This window comes from Cucurbita pepo, chromosome 2 (assembly GCF_057944985.1).
Source record: "Cucurbita pepo subsp. pepo isolate OVF chromosome 2, ASM5794498v1, whole genome shotgun sequence".
Taxonomy (NCBI): domain Eukaryota; kingdom Viridiplantae; phylum Streptophyta; class Magnoliopsida; order Cucurbitales; family Cucurbitaceae; genus Cucurbita; species Cucurbita pepo.
This window is the reverse complement of record NC_141799.1, coordinates 1,257,427-1,276,972: the sequence shown is the minus strand read 5'-3', so window position 1 is coordinate 1,276,972 and position 19,546 is coordinate 1,257,427. Positions and strand designations below refer to the sequence as shown.

The 19,546-nt window shown below is 34.6% G+C and overlaps 1 protein-coding gene and 1 long non-coding RNA gene across 3 annotated transcripts; one reads left to right on the top strand and one right to left on the bottom strand.

The window, feature by feature from the left end:
• Positions 1–1,785: 1,785 nt before the first annotated feature.
• Positions 1,786–6,998, top strand: LOC111788343 (uncharacterized). 2 transcript variants are annotated; one of them, XR_015419814.1, is made up of 3 exons: positions 1,786–2,112; positions 4,950–5,104; positions 5,607–6,998. It is a non-coding gene; the product is annotated as an uncharacterized LOC111788343 (long non-coding RNA). The 2 variants fall into 2 exon arrangements; XR_002814132.2 differs by having other exon boundaries at positions 1,788–2,112; positions 4,941–5,104.
• A 96-nt stretch (positions 6,999–7,094) lies between these two features.
• LOC111788153 (squalene monooxygenase SE1) lies at positions 7,095–13,290 on the bottom strand. The gene is made up of 8 exons (XM_023668388.2): positions 12,855–13,290; positions 11,222–11,333; positions 10,948–11,122; positions 10,242–10,410; positions 9,877–10,095; positions 9,519–9,797; positions 8,919–9,197; positions 7,095–7,374 (listed from the first exon to the last, which is right to left on the bottom strand). Exons 1-8 carry the CDS (start codon positions 13,083–13,085, stop codon positions 7,258–7,260), a joined length of 1,581 nt encoding a protein of 526 aa, XP_023524156.2. The 5' UTR covers positions 13,086–13,290; the 3' UTR covers positions 7,095–7,257.
• Positions 13,291–19,546: the final 6,256 nt, after the last annotated feature.

Below are 19,546 nucleotides of genomic sequence, written 5' to 3'. Positions count from 1 at the left end.
TGGGGTGCTAAATTTAATCACTTGTCAGAAATTTTATATGTATTATTATTATTATTATTATAACTTATCTATTATTTGGTTTATTTATTTATTTATTTTATTTTTTGATTTGGCTGGTTTAGTTATTTAACCCTCCAAGGGGTGATGAGGCATGCTTGGAATTTATAAGCTTTTTTTTGGGACTCTAAATGGTGATTTTATATTAGCATTACTGCCGGTTTAATTTCACGAATCTTCAAAATGGTATGATAAAAATTCTTCCAAGAATCTTCGATAGAAAAAAGATGGAGACTGTTAGATGAATACAACTCTCCACAGTAGTATGATATTGTCCACTTTGAGCGTAAGCTCTCGTGGCTTCCCTTTGTGCTTCCCCAAAATGTCTCATACCAATGGGGAGAGTATTCTTTGATTATAAATCCACGATCATTCCCTAAATTAGTTGACGTGGGACTTTCATCATCCAACACTTCTTCTCGAACAAAGTACGCCTCCCTTTAATCGAGGCTCGACTCCTTTGGAGTCTTAGTCATGTTTTACTATGCCTTCGAGGAGAGTTGACTCCTTTTCTTTTGGAGTCTTTTGTTCGACATTTGAAGATTTACCAATCTATTGGAACGACTAAGTTTAGGGCATGACTTTGATACCATGTTAGATGAACACGACTCTCCACAATGATACGATATTGTCCACTTTAAGCCTAAGTTCTTATGACTTTGCTTTGGGCTTCCCTAAAAGGCCTCATGCCAATGGAGATGGAGATAGTATTACTCATGATCATTCCCTAAAATAGCCGGTGTGGGACTTTCATCTAATAGAGACGACAACAACTAACAGCAAAATGAAGGACATCAATGGCGCTGTCGGTGTCAATGCCGCTGCCCTCCTTAACTCCCAAGTATTTTTTACTTTACTGCATACGCTTTCTTCAAGGTTTGTTCATGCTACAAGGAATGAAACACAAACCATTCAAAAGGAATCAAGCTTCAAGTAGTAGCAACTTTATGGTCTCGGTTCCCTCTTTGATTCCATACGTGAAGCTAATTGCTTATGGCTTTGCAGTTCAAACACAGGCGTTTTCTTTGCATCTTCCTAATGGTGGGTTGATGCAAACTTTGTGGCTATGGAGAAAGTTGTCAAGACAAAGAAATCAACCCAATGAGCAGAGCTCTTTCATAGATGAAAAAACACAACTATTCAATCATATTCCGACCTTGTGAGCCCGACATTGCACCGAGAGGCCATGCAGACTAGCTAGGTATTATGTATCAGTTTCATAGTTTGCGTGGGGCCGGGCCCCGTAGGGACCCATCCCAAGTAGAAGGGGGATTCTCCACAGAGAATGAGTTAGGGAGTTGGAAACATTTTTTTTTTCGATAAATGGGGTGGAGACGGAATTATATTACCCGTCCCCTAATTTTTTTTTAATTATTAAAATATTATAATGTAGTATTAAAATTTGAATTTTGCATGTGAAATTGTTTAGCTTTAATATATATTTTCAATATTGTTTCCCAGAATTCATCAAATGGATCGTTACTATGGTCCATGGGCTTTCATTGGCCCAATAGAGTCTGAGCCATTAAACCGACATGTCGTGTAGTCAATCACGATGCATTGATAAATCTCCTTTCCCTAACACGATAAATTCTTTTCTAGTGAGCTTTTCGAATTTGACACGTATGCAAGTTTCATGAGATTCTATGTGCGCGAGCATACACGATTGCTGCCACGTGCCGGTCGCGTTCCCGTTCCTAAATACAAAATCGCCATCCGCCAGAGCTCCCCCGACTATAAATTAAAGAAGGCGGGAATTAATGGAAGGAATAATGGCGCTCTAGACTCTGGAGTGAGAATTTAACGGTTTGGGTGAAAAATGAGGAGCGACGATTGCGATTGGCGTAAGGATAACAAGTGTTCATCGGTAGATGGACGCTTTCAAGCACCGAATTGGAGGTAACTTTGGAGTGCTTTTACATTTGGTTTGATTTCATCGGCGCCGCTCAGGCACTACTTTCGCCGTAAGGTTTATACACGCTTACAAGAATCGGAGAATAGGAAGCTGTGGATTAGTATCTCCGGTCTCATCTACGCAGTGGCTACTACTTTCGTGTGAGTCTTACTCTATTGATATGCTTAGTTGCTTTCGAGAACCGGAGGATATGCTTTGGAGCACTTTTTTTTTTTAATCTGGACTAATCGGTGACGAATCCTCCATTATTCATTGCTTTCTAAATATTCGATTAATGTTTTCGTATGATTGATGAATGCATTCTATCTCTTCTGTTCCTGTTAGAATATGGATGGATCTGTTCTTATTATTCTACTATTGAGCACTTCTTTTTTAATCTGGACTAATCGGTAAAGAATCATCCATTATTTATTGCTTTCTAAATATTCGGTTAACGTTTTCGTATGATTGATGAATGCATTCTATCTCTTCTGTTCCTGTTAGAATATGGATGGATCTGTTCTTATTATTCTACTATTGAGCAATTTGTTTTTCATCTGGACTAATCGGTGACGAATCCTCCATTATTCATTTGCTTTCTAAATATTCGGTTAACGTTTTCGTATGATTGATGAATGCATTCTATCTCTTCGATTCCTGTTGGAATATGGATGGATTTGTGCTTATTATCATACTATTGAGCACTTTTTTTTTTTTTGTTTGTTTTGTTAATCTGGACTAATCGGTGACGAATCCTCCATTATTCATTTGTTTTCTAAATATTCGTTTAACGTTTTCGTATGATTGATGAATGCATTTTATCTCTTCTATTCCTGTTGGAATATGGATGGATCTGTGCTTATTATTATACTATTGAGCACTTTTTTTTTTTTTTTAAATCTGGACTAATCGGTGACGAATCCTCCATTATTCATTTGTTTTCTAAATATTCGGTTAACGTTTTCGTATCATTGATGAATGCATTCTATCTCTTCTATTCCTGTTAGAGTATGGATGGATCTGTGCTTATTATTCTACTATTTCTTCCTCTTGTACACCTTTGCGAGGAACGAGATCGTTTGCGTTTTAATTAAGAAAGCACGATCATAGTGGACTGCCTTCTCAGTTTCAAGTAGGAGTTCGACCTATATGTTAATTGCAGTATTAGAAATTTGGCTAGTTCGTCAACTACGGAGGTCTGAGTGCTTGAGTTGAGGCTCAAGTACAGTGAACTGCTCTGAACTCTTCCTAGTCTTCCTCTTGACCTTTTATTGAGAAATCTGGTGTCGTTCTGCCTGATTCAATGTGCAATGTAGGTGAAAATGCTCATTTTCCTTTTCAGATGAAAACTTCTGCAACACAGGTTGACTAGATTAAATCGCATATGATTCTCACTTCATATCCTGTCCTATTTAGTACTCGCGAGTGTTTTATCAAATCCTTATCCCTTTGCCAAAGCTTGTAGTTGGCGAAGCCATCTGGCTATCTGGTGAAGATTTCAATGTTTTGTTGCATCATTTTTGTGTTGCTTACGGTTGTTGAAAATAAAAGTTTATGTATATATATATATATGTATGTGTGTCTATATATATATATATTCCTTTCTTTGTTGTTGGAAATGGATGCATTATTCATCCTGTAATAAGTTTAACCTACTGATCGGTCTACAATATTTGCTTCGTGACTTGTACACAAATATACAACTACTTCTAAGCTTTCTATTCTCCGAATTCCCATGCTTTTCCTTGTATCCTAAGGAAAATACTCTGACCTACGTTTCTGTAACTATAGTTGAATCATTTCTCTGCATGTGTGTGAAAATTTCTAGGATTTGACTCTCCAGAAACCGTTTCCTTAAAAACTAGACTGATCGCTAAATTTTAGTCTGTCATATTAAGTTTTCTCTATGGCTGTGTTGGCAAAGTCTGATCTCTATTTAAAAATGTAGCATTCGTTTGGCTGATGATACTATTTATAGTTTCTATTCTTGTTGAGCGTTGTAGTGAGATTGTATTTAACAATATGAACATAGGTCAGAGTATGATATAATAGTGAAATTGGTAGTCGATATCTCGAGTATAAGTTGATGAAAGCTCTCGTAGGAATAGTTTTAATGAATGACTGCATTTGAGATCCTTTTCGTCAAATAGACTTGAAATGCTTAGTACTTCTAATGGGGACAAGCTACTTATTTATGACCATTGCACAAAAAGATGATCAGGCCACTATCATCTGGGGTAGGAGAAAATGCTAGTTCTTTTCAATCAAAATTTCGGTAGGAAGGGAGAAAACGGTGTAGTGGCTATGTGCAGAGGAGTATGAAGAACTAGAGAGTGGTGAGTTACTGTGCTTCACATTTTTATTTTAACCTACAAGGCCTTGCCAGATTTTGTCTTTTTCAAAAAAAAAAAAAAAAAAAAAAAAAAAAAAATACTCGTCTTTTTATTGGTATTAAGAAATAGAAGAAGAGATTTAGAGGCATCAAAATCATTTCACATTTTAATCTCAAACTTACGAGGCCTTGATAGTTTTTGTCTTCTCTTAGAGGTATTAGGAAATAGAGCTGAGATTTAGGGGCATCAAAATCTTGTGTTCTGGCACTTCATCTTCTACTCCCAACTTTTATGAACAAATGGGAAGTGTCTTTCATGCCTAAACTGAACTAAGAATATGAGCAGCCAAAGTTGATCAAGAGCTGCAATTACAACTTGTGCTTGAGTCTTAAAGTTCCCTCCATACTAGATCTGTATCTATAGATCGAACTTGCATGTGCATGTACCTTGTTTTATCAGTTTAACTATGATGGGCTTGCTTGAATTGTTTTTGTATATGCCAGGTTGCGTTCCCCTAATGTTTAATTTTAAACCATCATCTGAACTCTCAAAACTAGCACGGCTATGTAGTATGCACGGTTATGTTCCTTCAGTTACATTATTGCTTCATCGTGCTTCATTACAAATTTATCTCAATTTCAATATTGTGTAATTAGAACATGCAGAATGTTCTCTATTGGGGAAGGAACAAATATAAGAGAACATACGATAGCTGGTCAGGTAAGGATTCAGGGACAGATTTCAACAGTTCCACCAAGATGGTTGGTATTGGAGAGCATGTGACAATATCACAACACTATTCTATTTAATGTCTGGACAGGTGAGAATGTTGCTTTGATATTCTTTGCTAGTATGATATTGTGTCGATTATTTATGTTCCTTAAACTATACCCAATAAAGGTCTTACTGTCATTAACGAGTAAAAACTATACCATTTTTGCTTTGTTTATGGATATGAAGTTATTGTTCCTCAAAGAATACAAGATGATTAATTGGACTTGATTTGCTATGTTTACCTGTCTTCGTTTGTGGCATATTAAGAAAATAAATAAAATGCACAGATGATGGAATTAAGGTGCTCATTTCCTTCGTTGAATCATCTGTATATATTGCCATTTAAGCAGCAACGGAAATTATGTTGTTTTTGTCATTTAAGAAGAGGACCAAGTTCATTTGTTGGTAGTGTGTTTTGAGACGTCTTCTTTACACGGAGTGTCATATTGTTCATCAGTAACCCATCAGATTCATAAGGTCATTCTTTTATTCCGATCCAAGTTCATAGGATCAGGATACTTAAATGCTTTTACCCTTTATTGTTGCAGACAGCATTTCGAACTGAGGCAAAACAGAATCACACAGATCAGAACCAGGAAATTAAAGGTGTAATGGGAAACTTGATTGCCTTAACCCTTTGCCACGACTCTTGAAGATGACAGGTGAGTTAAAAAATATTTTAATTCTCCCATTAGAAAATGAGTTTCTGCATTAATTTCGTCATAGGTAGGCTTTTTCCATGCCTATTTAGGCGGCATAAATTTTATTATTTTTTAAAGATGAATTAACCATTGAGAATGACGAGTGCATTAATCTAGTAGCCTCAACCTGGTTATAGTTTGTTTGAGAATGCAACTAAAAATAGGTAATACACTATTGGAGCTAGAACGTGATTGTGGCTAGGCATATTTCTGTTGTTCTGCCTTCTTCCCTGCTAATAGTGTCGTCAATAGACTCCTCATTGAACCTAACTTAAAGAAACGAGTTTCTAATGGAGCTAGAACCTGAAGGGAAGGAAATACACCGGTGCTTTTTAAAGATACCACAATAGAATGTTACTCAAATTTAGATAATAGGTCTTCTTTTGACTTCAAATAACTACTGCTAAAATTCATCGAAATATATTTTTTATATACATGTCAGGCATGTTTCCATATCGCACTTTCCCAATATAACGTCAGTCGTCAGCTGAATTTGGTATTCTTCCTCTGATCTTTTGCTGTCAAGATGTTTGGTTTTCCCTCTAGTTGGTCCTTTTTGCTCCCCCGTCCGCAATCTTCTAGGTCAAAACCTACCTCAGAATTTGATGACGACGACGTCATTCAATAAAAAAAAACTGACGATCTGTCGGCTTGTAGTCAACAGTCCACTTATCAAGCCAACTAAAGGAAGTTTTCGATCTTGCCATTAAATAGTTAAAGCTTTAGAAACTTTGCAACTATGGTAGGGTCTCGAGCTTGCTGCCAGCAAAAAAAAAAAAAAAAAAAAAAAAAAAAAGAATTAAAGTAGGTCGGGACGGTACTGTTTGATTGTTGCTTAATTATTTTCCCGAATGGAAGTGGTTCATATTCTAGTCATTTCTATCCTTCTGCAAACTTCCCCTCACCTTTATTGAGTGATGTCTAAAACACAGCCGTAAGATCTTACCGTGGGAGTGATTTTGCCCCTTCCAATCATGTCCTTATAGAGCGTAGTCAATATTTTGTTTCTGAAAATTAAGTCTATAAATGTCATTCCACTTATGGATTTATTTGTTTATTTTTGTTTATTTATTACTTTTTTTGTTATCCACATTTTACAAAACCAAATACAAGTTTTGAAACTAAAAGCAAATCAGCACATTCTTAGTAAAGATATGAATTCGGAACCTGCATCCGATGAGATTTGTTTCTTATTTAATTGATTTCAAATTTCCATTCCTTATTTGTGGATTTGCTAATCTAAAAAGTTTTGTAGAGTTTGGCGTCTTGAGAATAACTTCCGAACTGGAGGAAAACTAGGTTTAGGACAACTACCATCACACAACTCCATAGAAAGGGAAGAATAATTAGCGAGTGCATTTATACAAAGCATCATCAAGACAACTTGGAAGAAAAATTTTCAAAACCAAAATGGTTCGATACAAAACATTAGTTCATCTCACACAAACCCTCCTAGTCATCCTAATCATCTCTTGTTCACTAAGTGTCGCCTATCACCTCACCTCTCTCTCACACGACGGGGGGGGACTCTGTAATAAGCTGCAACGGTCTTGGGAAAAAACATCTGCCTTACTCCTTCAGCCTTGAGAATGGGAAAGATAATTGCTGAAGCACTCTGCACAGGTAATGCAACTTTCAATATGTAAGTATTTGATTAATATTTGCTAGATCTTATTCTGGTTAAGTTGTTTTGAAATTTAACTATATAATTTACATGCTTTTAGCTATATGCATTAGCCATTAACAGACTGTTTGGCTAGCTCTTATTTTTCTAATTCAAGACTTGTAAAAATGTGAAGTGCATTGAATCTTCAAACAAAATAAGAATGAAGTAGAACTAATAAATGTTCAACTACACTCCTATTAATCTCTGATAATGTAGCAAATATTTCATCCCTGTATCATAATCTTACTAATTTCTAATTCTATGGGTGCTAATTTACTAAACAATTTAAAACAATTTTTGAAACGTTAGTAAACAATTTGGTAGTGTTTTCAAGAAAACAAATGGATAAAAATGTGTTGATTTAAAAAGGAAAAAAAAAGTTGAATAGTGTTTAAAATATAAATGTTAAAATTTTGAAACGTCAGTAAACAATTTGGAGGATAAAAATCAGTTGATTTAAAAAGGAAGAAGAAAGCTAAATAGCGTTTAAAATATAAATGCTCAATTTTTGAAACGTTAGTAAACATTTTGGTAGTGTTCTCAAGAAATCAAATGGTTAAAAAATTGTGGATTTAAAAAGGAAAAAAAAGTTAAATAGTGTTTAAAATATAAATGTTCAATTTTTGAAACGTTAGTAAGCATTTTGGTAGCGTTTTCAAGAAAACAAATGGACAAAAAATTGTTGATTTAAAAAGGAAAAAAAGGTTGAAGTGTTTAAAATATACATGTTTAATTTTTGAAACGTTAGTAAACATTTTGGTAGTGTTTTCAAGGAAACAAATGGATAAAAATTTGTTGATTCATAAAGGAAAAAAAAGTTAAAAAGTGTATAAAACATCAATGTTCAATTGTTGAAACGTTAGTAATCAATTTGGTCGTGTTTTCAAGAAAATTTGTTGATTTAAAAAGGAAAAAGAAGAAAAGGACTTTTGAAAAACAACTAAAATATTAGCTATTTGTCTTTCAAGTATATAACTATTCACCGCTCCCATCCTGTATTTTGAAAAACAATTAAAATATTAAAAAGAAAAGGACTCGAGAACTGTTTTTTTTAGTTTAAAAAATTCAGCAGGGTTTCAGAGAAACTAACTTGAGAGATTGTAAAACTACTAGTAGTTGGTAGCAGACTTGCAAAAAAGGAAAAGGACCATTTTTCAAAATATTCCAATTCAAGATGAAATATATTTTATGAACATAGTACTCCAATGAAATCTTCGTAGATAGACGTAGGTATATGTGCATTTCATCCTATTATTATTATTAAATATAAATTTTATCCTACTAAATTCTGTCTTTTTTTCTTTTTCTTTTTCTTTTTCTTAATGTTGATGTACAATTTATTATTATTATCATTGATCTTCTAGACAGGTTTGAATTCTTATCTGGGGATATATGCTTATAGATTAGTAATTTAATGCTTTGTCGAATTCTATATTTAATTGGCCTAAAACGTTTCCAAACGAAAATAAAAAAGCAGCGTTAGAAGCACTTACCGAAATTAACCTGGCTCCAATCCAGACGCGTTTGGGAGAAGGAAATGGGATCAGCAGCCGGCCAACACCGTATATTGCCACTGCGAAGAAATGGAGAACCAAGCTCAATGGGCGAGGGTTCAACCCAGAGAGTAAACAAACTGGTCCATTCGAGAAGATTCCACCCAGGCTCAAATAATCGAAGCAAGCCTGACGCATTTCCTTTCTAGCCTGATCCGGTGAGGCACAGAACACTTTGTAAAGGGCACCTGCCAACGTGTTTATCGTCGAAGCCACTGGCTGCAATTAAAGAAATAAAGCAAACTCATTAAATTGGATAACTAACAACCATTCAGAAATTTTAACTTCAAAACATATCTAATAATTTTTTAAATTTTGAATTTTACTAATACACCTAAACGTTTTGATCAATTTTGTCTGACAAAAAAAAAAAAAAAAAAACATTTGATAGGTCGGACATTTCTGTTACTTTTAAAGTTACGGTCTATCTATTACAGGCGTTTTCATATTAGACATAAACTATGGACAAAAGAAGTGTTTTTTTTTTTCATTACTTTTAGCAAGAAAAAAAGGAACAATAAGCAGACAATTGAAACTTACCTTGCGGAGAGTGTAGAATGCTTCAAGATACTTGCAGAGAGTGGGTGCATCATTCAGATCACGCAGAGGCTTGAGAAGATCTCTAAGAACAACAATGTCAGATAATGCAACGGTCATTCCTCCGCCAGTAAGAGGATGACGCATATTGAAAGCATCGCCCATCAATAGGGCTCCTGGAGTAGGAAGAGGATCTGCTGGCATACTTCTATTTGGCATTGTTCTTATATTACCCTTCTTATCAACAGCAGCTATGAAGGAATCATAAAGTTGAGGGGGAATCTGTGTATCTCAAACTTCATATGGTCATTAAATAGGTTCAAGCTCAATCGATAATGAATAGGGAGTTTAATATTGGTACCTGAGGAGCAACAACATTCTTCAAATAGTTAGCCATTTCACCGTTTGAAATGGAAGGAACTTTCTGCCCAGGCACATCCACCAGACAGCGGATCTCCGTACTGCTAATGGGATAGAACAAAATAGGAGAAGGGTCTGCTAGTATAACATGTCCGTGATTTGCATGAGGAAGGTCACAGTTCTCAAGTACAAGGCCAACAAAACAAGAGGGAACATCCACCTGAGAAGGATCCAAGTATTCAAAATCTTCTCAGCACATGGAACCGTATCTTAGTTCTTAACAAACCTATTAGCTTTGCATTAGATAAATATATGAAGCGGCAGAACATGCATCTTCGTTATAAAGAATTGAAGGGTGTTTCGCACCTTAGGGTTACAAAGAGACCGTCGCAAATTTGAAAAGCATCCATCACAAACAATAGTCAAGGGGGCATAAGCTTTCGTCTCTTGGCCAGATTTGTTTTTGTATTGCACACCTTTGATAATACCATTTTCCTCGAGCAGAGAAGTGACTGTTCCCTGCTCCAAGCGGACACTAGAAAGGTAGAGGAACATATTAATAAACGAATACATTACAAGTCCTAAATAAACCACAAGGACGTTGCTTAACAAAGAGAAAGATATTAGTATAATTGTGTTAACTCATCTTAATATTAGGATGTACATTAGGAAAAAGACAAATAAAAAGGTTTTATGAAGATTAATTTCAATTATCAACAACAAGTGGTTAAATACGAGTCTAATTACAAAATGTTTCCCTAACGTGACTGAATCTTAGGGCATATATATCACTACTCCAGCATTAAATATAACGTCTCTTGTGAACATCAGAACCAAATACTACATATACGCTTTGACCGTCAAATCCGGGAATAAAACATGGTAATGGTGCAACATGATAAAAATGGTGAATGGTTTTAGCGTTTCATTGCATCACTCTAATTTTGATATGAATTATATGTAAAGCGGATGAAGATAATAAATGCAATACAGAAGAGGACAAGTATAGCTGTCGACACACTGCATGTAACAATAATGGTCAAACATATAAAAGGGAAGTAAGAGGAATTACTTGGACAGGGTTGCGGCCTTCTCACGCATCCTCTGAATGAAGCGCCCATTGTGAAAGCTCCTCCCAGACACATCTGAGTGAAATTTCTCCAAGGGGTATGACAGTCTAGTATCCTTCCCATCCTTGAAAAGAGCATAACCATACACTCGTTGGGCGTCAATATCATCCACGCAATCTGCATAGGAAACAGTATATCGACAATCAATTCTAATTTGCTAAAAGGCTCAGAAGAAAATCCTCGCCTAGAAACAGGATATTAATGAAGTAAACAAACCTTGAAGTCCCAACTCTGTTAACTTAAGATAGCCCCCAGGCTGTAATAATTCACCAACAATTCTGTCCGGTTCTGTCAAATCTCTTTCAATCACATGTACACGACGACCATCCTGTATTTCAAAAAATAATTTAAATATATAGCATCCAGTAGCAAAAGTTGAGTAAGTATTAAGGAAAAGTCATTTAGCATAAAGAAAATGACTAAACGATAGTTCATTGATTCTTTAAAATTTTCAACTACATATGCTAACAGAACAACTATAAGCAAGGAGCACCAAAAATAGAATCCTACTCTAAGTGACAATTATCAGAACGAATGCTAATGAGTTGGACAGTGAAGAAATTAGTTTTCACAGCAGGCTCTAGATACATGAAACTGCCTTTTGTCGTACAAATTTTTATGGCAGCTGACCAACCAAAAAGTAGTACGATAGAAAGCAAACCGTCAGATTTGACACAATGACACAGCGGACTGTCTGCAGAATAGAAGTTCATCTTCCTTTTCTTTTGAGCCTTTTTTTATTCAGCCTCCACAATTGTCATCAAAATATTAAGTACTAAGGAAAATCTTAGAATTATCTAAAGTTATGCGTGGATATCTGTATTTATAAGAAGTGTTTCTGTGATGAAATATTTTCTTCCGCGAACTTTCAAAAGAAGGAGAAGAAAAGGATAGATAAGTGCTTCTCTAAAAATCTCCAACTCTTTTCAGCGTTTTTTTCATTAATATTTATGCACAATAAAATACTTTTAACCATTTCAAAGAGATTTAGATAGCGAAAACCTAAAATCTCTTAAGAGTATTTGGAAAAAAAATACAGCCTCAAACAATAATTTATACTTTAAAAATCATCTACGTTCATGGATTTGAATTCATTTCACCAGTATCAAGAAGTAATTGATAAATCTGAAATAAAAATAAAAATTAACAAACATGTAATGTCCTGATAAGGTATTTCTATCAACAGTACTAATAAAAAGTGTTTCGTTCATGAAGACAACAAGATTGTCCATGAATCAAGCAATCGAACTTCAGAATCTGGCTATGTAGAGCCTCCGGATTAAAAAATACCTTCTCTCGAGAACATACAACTCTCAATAATGCCGAAATGCTTGTCCGCAGATTATAAACTCTAGGATCATAAATGAAATGACAAAATAGTTTTCAATTGAGAATACTCGATCTCCGACAGAATAAATTTCAATAAATTTACACATAATTTCAGAGCATGTTTCAGAATCCACTTGAGTTCCAAAATAAATAATCATATAAAGTACATTCGATCTGAGATTAGATAGGCGATTCCGGAGCAATAAATTGTTATATTGACCTCAGAACATACCGCCATGTGATACTCCCTTTGTGAATGATATTAGCTAACTATACCACGCAAACTTTCATCTAGAAAGAGAACCTAAGCGCAGATTATACATAAGCATATAATCCCTAAGCACATCATGTTGAATTTTAATTTTTCATTTTCTAATCGCTTTAATGCGACTGTCCAGATTGACATATTGAAGTGAAACAATCAGAAATCTCCATCCGTTTTCCACGCAAAATTTCAACAAGAGAGAGCGCTTTGTCTGAGAATAACGATACCGGACAAAAATCAGAAGTATAAGATTACCTTAGCGAGAGTATAGGCAAGAGCCGATCCGGCGACTCCGGCTCCGACAATGATAATGTCAGCGTCGCTCTTACTCGATTTGCATTCTCCATTTATAGTGGCGATATTCTTTAAGCTCTCACGCTTCCGTCCGTTCGAAACGCCGCAGTTTTTCCCGCCATAAAAGAGATACAGCGCCACGACTCCGAGAACTGAGGCCAAGATCCAGCCTAACGCGCACTGATCCACCATTTTTTTCCGTATACAGAACTGGCGACCTCACAGAGACCGCCAATGCGACGACGACAAGGACGAGAGCTCTTTTACTGCGAGAGCCTCCGAGTTTCCTCTCGTTTTCTCTTTCGGTCGTCTACTAGTTATATATTCCCTCTGCGACTCTCTCTCTCCGCTGGCAAACCTTTACGCCAACTATGGAGTGGTATAACGGAACCCCATAAACTCACCAAGAAAGGGGACCGCTTTTATACGCATCTAATCTTAATGAAAATTAATCCATGAGCCACGTGGCATTATAAAATTAAAATAAGATGCGCCTTCGGTATTAACCTTACTGCCAGCTGGACCACACCTAATTTCCAATTTCATCTCTCATTAAAAAATGATAGTTCTTAGTGGTGGGTTAGGAGATATAAGAAAATGACATTTATTTAATTATAAGAAAATACCCTTCCTTATTTCTTTTTTGGTTAAATTAAGTAGTCTTTATAAATAATAATAATAATATTATTAATAGTCTTTTTGAAAAAATACGTCTAAATAAATAAGTTTTTTAATTATATTATTAATTTTTTATAAATTTATAAACTTTTTAGACACAAAATTATAAAAATGTTCTGGAACATTCCCACCGAACCCTGTCAAACTGCCCTTTCTTTTGTTTTCTTATAAAAAGGAAGCTGGAAGAGCAAGTCGTATTTATTTATCTTGTTTTATTATTATTATTATTAGCTAAGAGCAAGTCGTATTTATTCATTGGAGAAAACATTCAACAAAGCACATGGCCGGCTCCCGAGCAACGATCGCCCGTAGCTATATAATAACTACAAGACCGTGGTCTGCAACAATCTAATCCATAGCATTTCATATTTTAAATATTTCTTGGTGGTTTTTATTATTTCTATTTTACTTCGATTTGCATGTGATTCCATTGGATATATTGGTAATTAAATATTCCTATCGTTCTTATCCGAGCACCAATAGAGAGAATCTTTACACTATGTTCGATCAAATTAATTATTAAAAATGTAAATAAAGTTCCGAAAAAAAATCATCATCATTATTGATATATTTGAAACAGACAATAATATATCATTATAAAGATATATAAAGAATATTTGTTCGTAACCTATAGTATCAAAGCGGACTAAATGAATAATTTTATACTCAAATAATCAGAGGGATGTGAGGCATCTCATGAACTTTAAAAAGTGATTTGGTTTATGGTTTTATTTATGATACTTAAAAAAAATAATGAATCAAATAAATCTATCGGTTTAAATGATTAAAAACATATTTTAGAGTAATTTTAAACGCTAAAAATATATAATTTTGTCATGTAAGAAATGACCTTTTAAAGAGGGGATAGATTGATAGGGAACTTTTGTAATGGGTCACCTATGAAAATCCCCGTAAGATTTGCCTAATTTATTGGTCCAATGAGCCCCAGTCCAAATACATTAGCCCAAAGACCAATTCGACCTTTATAGAGCCGGTCCAAATATTAGACCATGTGACAAACACAGAAAGTTGGTGTGTGGGTGTCCTGTCTTGATTCGTCTTTCTTTTGCTTCCGGTAACAGACCGGGCACGCTAAGTTTTCTCATCAAGTATTCTTCGACGAAATCGTTCGGCGGACCTCTAAGCTATAACGTACAAAACCAAGCCGTTGGGTCCTCACTTTGTATTCAACTTGTACACGTGGATACACGCCATTGGCTGCACCATCTTCAACCCGGAAGTCACGTCGGTTCCCGCGCCATTTTAACACGACCTATTTTCCTCCGCTACGACCGGACCAATTTTCTCCAAAATTCACTAACAACGTCGGCCCAACCCCGGCACTACATGACTACTACGATCAAAGCCCTTTCGCCCTGAGAAATGTGACCACCGTGAGCCTGTCAACACGAGGTGTGAGGTTACATGGCTCTTAGGACTTTCACAATGACATAATATTGTCCATTTTAACCACTCTTATGGTTTTACTTTTGATCTATCTAAAAGACTTCATATGAATAGAAATACTATTCCTTACTTATAAATCCACGATCATCCTTTTAATTAATCAATGTGGGACTTTCTCTTAACAATCTCCAACAATTGAATATTTCTTTCGGGCTTCAAAATTTGTTACGAACGTCGACGCCAGTAAGACCCATAACCAAATTTTAATGAGCAAAATTCGGCTTCATGACATTTGATATATAGAACCTCAAAATCTCTCCATTAATTACTAGAATGAAAATATTATATTTACTGTTTTTTTTTTTTAATTTTGTGAAAGTTAGCATTGACATTTGTTAGAAAAAATTTACCCGTTGCTCTGTATGGTTGCTTTTACAATTGGGTGAGTAGGACCATTTCAATTTCCAATGGCTTATCTGTAATATGCTCCCTTGTCGCTTTAAGCAACGACCCTCCAAAATCTCTGGCACTTGCAGTATAAAACGTGACAAATAAGTCAATTTTGTTATTATTACTTATTGGCTTCTTACCAATCGACATTTTTCAGTAAATATCTTTAACCTTAATGTTACTGTAAAGTCAAGGCCAATCAATTTGTTTGAAATTTTAAAATTTGGTATTCAAACTGCCAAAAATACTCCATTAGCCCTTTTGACTAACTTTTCTAATGAATGTTTGGCTTTGTTAGATTCTTCCCGGTACACATTAACGTTATTTTTGGGCCTCGCCATGTCTTCGTGGCAAATATTGCTGACGTTACGAACGTGAAATTGACATATGGGGGTATCAGAATGCTACATTCGATACTGAAACTCGTTGATTGGTTATCGTTTTGGCAACTTCTTAACTACTGTTCTATCTTCGTCATTGTGGCATCATAATGGTAATTTGTTTGGTTTGTTTTTATTTTTCTTTCTCATTACATCATTTCATTGTTATAAAGTCTTCTAATTGGTTGATTTAGAATAACTATTTAAACGCTTAAAAGTATTTTTTTTATATACATATAAATACAATTTTGAGTATTTAGAAAGTTCTTCCAAACATATACTTATTTTAACCGGTCAATGGAACTAGATTTTACATTACCAAAACATTGTCTTTGTTACCTTGTGCGTTTTCGGCCGTAAGTAGATTTTTAATCATTGCATCAATATGTAAAAAGTGAAGATTTAATCATATTTTGACATATAGTTGGGAGAATTTGTGAAACTTTTATATTTTGAAAATCTTAATGTGCTTTAGTTAAGCATGTAGATATTGTCTTCTTTGAATTTTTTTTTCTTTTAAGCTTATTTTCAAAGTTTTTAAAACGCGTTTGTTAGGGAGAGGTTTTCATACTCTTGTAAAGTATGTTTTGTTCTCATCTCCAACCGATATGGAATCTCGCAATCCACCTCCTTCAGAATCCACATTGAGATCCCACACCGAATAGAAAGAGAAATGAGTGCTAGCGAGGACTCTGAACTCTGAAGGGGTTGATTGTGAGATCCTATGTCGGTTAAAGAAAAGAACGAAACATTTTTTATAAGGGTGTAAAAATCTCTCCCTGACACACACATGATTTGAAAACCTTCATGAAACATAAAGTCTAGAGCAGATAATAACTGCTAGCGGTGGGTTTGGATTGTTACATAAAAGATTTAAGACATATGAGGTTGATAGTTCGAACTTGTTCACATGGCAGGCTGATAGCATGGACAAGGTTCCTATTAGCTATTTCTTGGAGTATGACCTGGTCACAATTGAGCAATATCCACACTACTTACATGGTCAATAAACCGGCTCAAACAATTGAGAATAATGTCACATCATAACTGCAAAGAATGAGCCAATTTTTTGATTTTTGGTCGATCATTAACCGTGGCTGGGGTCTAGTTTGTAACGACAATACATAAGCAAACGTTGATTGATATATTGTGGGAACACTTGCTCATTAAAACTCAACTGGCCATACTCTTGCAGCCGTTGGGTGGCTCAAGATCCACCAGTTCCACTGTCAAGTCCCTTGTGCACTAAATTTCTGGGTCCGGTAGCTGCCAGGTTTTTGTTTTTAGCATGTTCTTTTGTTGGAAAATTAAAATAAATTATAGAGATGAAGAACTTCAATTTTTTTTTTTTTTTTTTTTTTTTTTTTTGTCATTACTCGAAAATTAATTGCAAATATTTTTCCGAAAAAAAAAAAAATTACCAACGAGGTGAATTTTCCTCACTTATGTGGTATTTTGATTTGTTTAAATAAATAAGCATTTTTCTTATTTATTTATTTAAATATACAAAAAAAAAAAAAAAAAAAGTGTCTATTTTAAGTTTTAAATAGAGAGTCCTCTTAAATGGCCGTTGGCAATAAACACAACGAAACATGCCCAACATGCAATTGTTGGAAAAAGATTTGCACGTTTGCTTGCATTATTGAGTCATAAATCCAAACCAATTTTGATCCTTTATTTGCAATTACGACACCGGTCAATTTATTATTTATTAAAACAATCTTAAATATCGATTCCACTCTCATAATTATAAATAAATAAATAACATCTTAAAAAAAAAAAAAAAACCCAATAAATATTTATTCATAAATTCCATAATTTTCAACTAAGAATGAAACTTGATGCATATTTTATTTAAAATATATATTCTTTCACCTAAAAAATTAATTTTTAAATCGACATAGACAATTAAATATTTTTAGATTGTAATTTAAGTGAGATGATTAATTGAGAGTTGATATTTGGTATAATAATAATTAATTAATATATACAAATATAAGGGACCCGTTTGCACTAAATGGAGAGGTCCCATTTGATTTTAAAACGCCGGGGCCTCTCCACGACCGTAACACGTTTCAAGAAAAGTGCTTTTGTCGGTTCCCATGGTCATTGTATCTGGTTGAAACAAGGTTTCATTTTCCTTTTTTAATAATAATAATAATAATAATAATAAACCTTTATTGTTCATATTAATTCATAATAATTATAATTATAGTTAAAATACTCATAATTTGATATTAATAAGTATGGTTATTGTTCTTATTTTTCGAATATAATTGGGTGACTTTCTATTTTATAATCAGCTGCTAAATACGAAGGTTGAAAAATGGAATAAAGTCAGAAAAGGATAATTTTATTTATTTATTTAAGTTAGAAAATTGTGTTTAAAATTTGATTAATTTATTGTTAATTTGGAAAAGCGGAGATTGCGGGCAAATACCTGAGCGCACGACCGCCGGCTGTGGCGTCCAGCCTGTTTGTAATGAGGAGGGCTGACGGTGGACCACCGCCGCTCCAGGTGGCATGATCTCCGCTCATCATGGCCTTCTGATTTTGATCAAACCCCTTATCTTCTACCAACTCTGCCGTGTTTACACTATTTTTTATCGCTGGTCCATTTGGCACCTTACGCCGATGCCGCTTCTCAACCTATTTGCTAATTTCCTTTTCTACCCCTCGTTTAGAACCATTCTGCCGATTATATATGAGGACAAATTTGTCACTTTGCGGGAAAGCTTTGTAAAATAACATGTTTTTTTTGTTATTTTGTTACACTAATTTTCTTTTTTATAATTTTATTGGCTGAAAATAACTTTTTCAAAGTTTGAATTTTTGTGGAAGTAAATATCGATTTTACCCCTTATCCTGAATCTGCTCTCGTTTCCCATGTGAATAAGACTGAACCTTGTAAAGTTTCATGGGCAATGTTCCCCTGTACCCTATGAGTACGAAACTTCGCAATACCGCTTTTGAAAACAAATCTCAGACGTTCATCAACTTTTACTTTTGCATCAGCCAGATCAAAAGACGAGCCTGATGATGATCCTACTTTAGGTTGCTCCTGATTCGGCGAAAGTACCACGGCAAGAATGGTGAGTTTTATTTTCCTAAAAAGTATAAATTAATTTATAAATTGAATTCCTATAATTTTGAAAAAACTAAAATCTAAAATTAATTAATGTAATTCCATATCTATCGTAGTAATTATTTAGGGAGGATTTATTAAATTAGAGATTATTTGTGAGATTTTGCTTTTCAAAATAAATTTTCAAACCATAAAAGGAGGGATTCCTTTACAAAAAAAATAAAAAAAGAGAGAGAGAAATCATATTCCCGATAATACCCTCTTTCCGGTTCGTCTAGTTTGACTAAAAATTTGTCGGTGGATTAATGTGAAAAAGGGCAAATAAGGCAATTCGAATATCCTCTTTCTTGTTTAATTATATTCGAAAACATTACAGCTGCGCCAGCATTTGCCGTGTTGACCGCGTGATCCACTGTGAACGAGTTAATAATGAAAATAAAGATAAAATGACAGGAATTGTCCACTGGTGTGACCACATGACATACTATGGGGGAGGGTTAGATGGTAAATTCACTTAATTCTCCGAAAACGAACCAAATTGAAGTTTCGTATGAGCGGGAGAATGGGAAAAAGGACAAAAAAAAAAAAAAAAAATAAATAAATAAATAAAAAATAAGGGACTTGGTCATTTCCTACGTAATTAATGGCCTTGA

Bases quoted from the DNA above. Each gene is read 5' to 3' on its own strand.
- LOC111788153 (XM_023668388.2), bottom strand. From the start codon at position 13,085: ATGGTGGATCAGTGCGCGTTAGGCTGGATCTTGGCCTCAGTTCTCGGA. The intron at 10,411-10,947 runs GTAATTCCTCTT...CTACCTTTCTAG, and splicing joins AAGGCCGCAACCCTGTCCAA to TGTCCGCTTGGAGCAGGGAA. The intron at 7,375-8,918 runs GTAAGTGCTTCT...TTACCTGTGCAG, and splicing joins TTGGAGCCAGGTTAATTTCG to AGTGCTTCAGCAATTATCTT.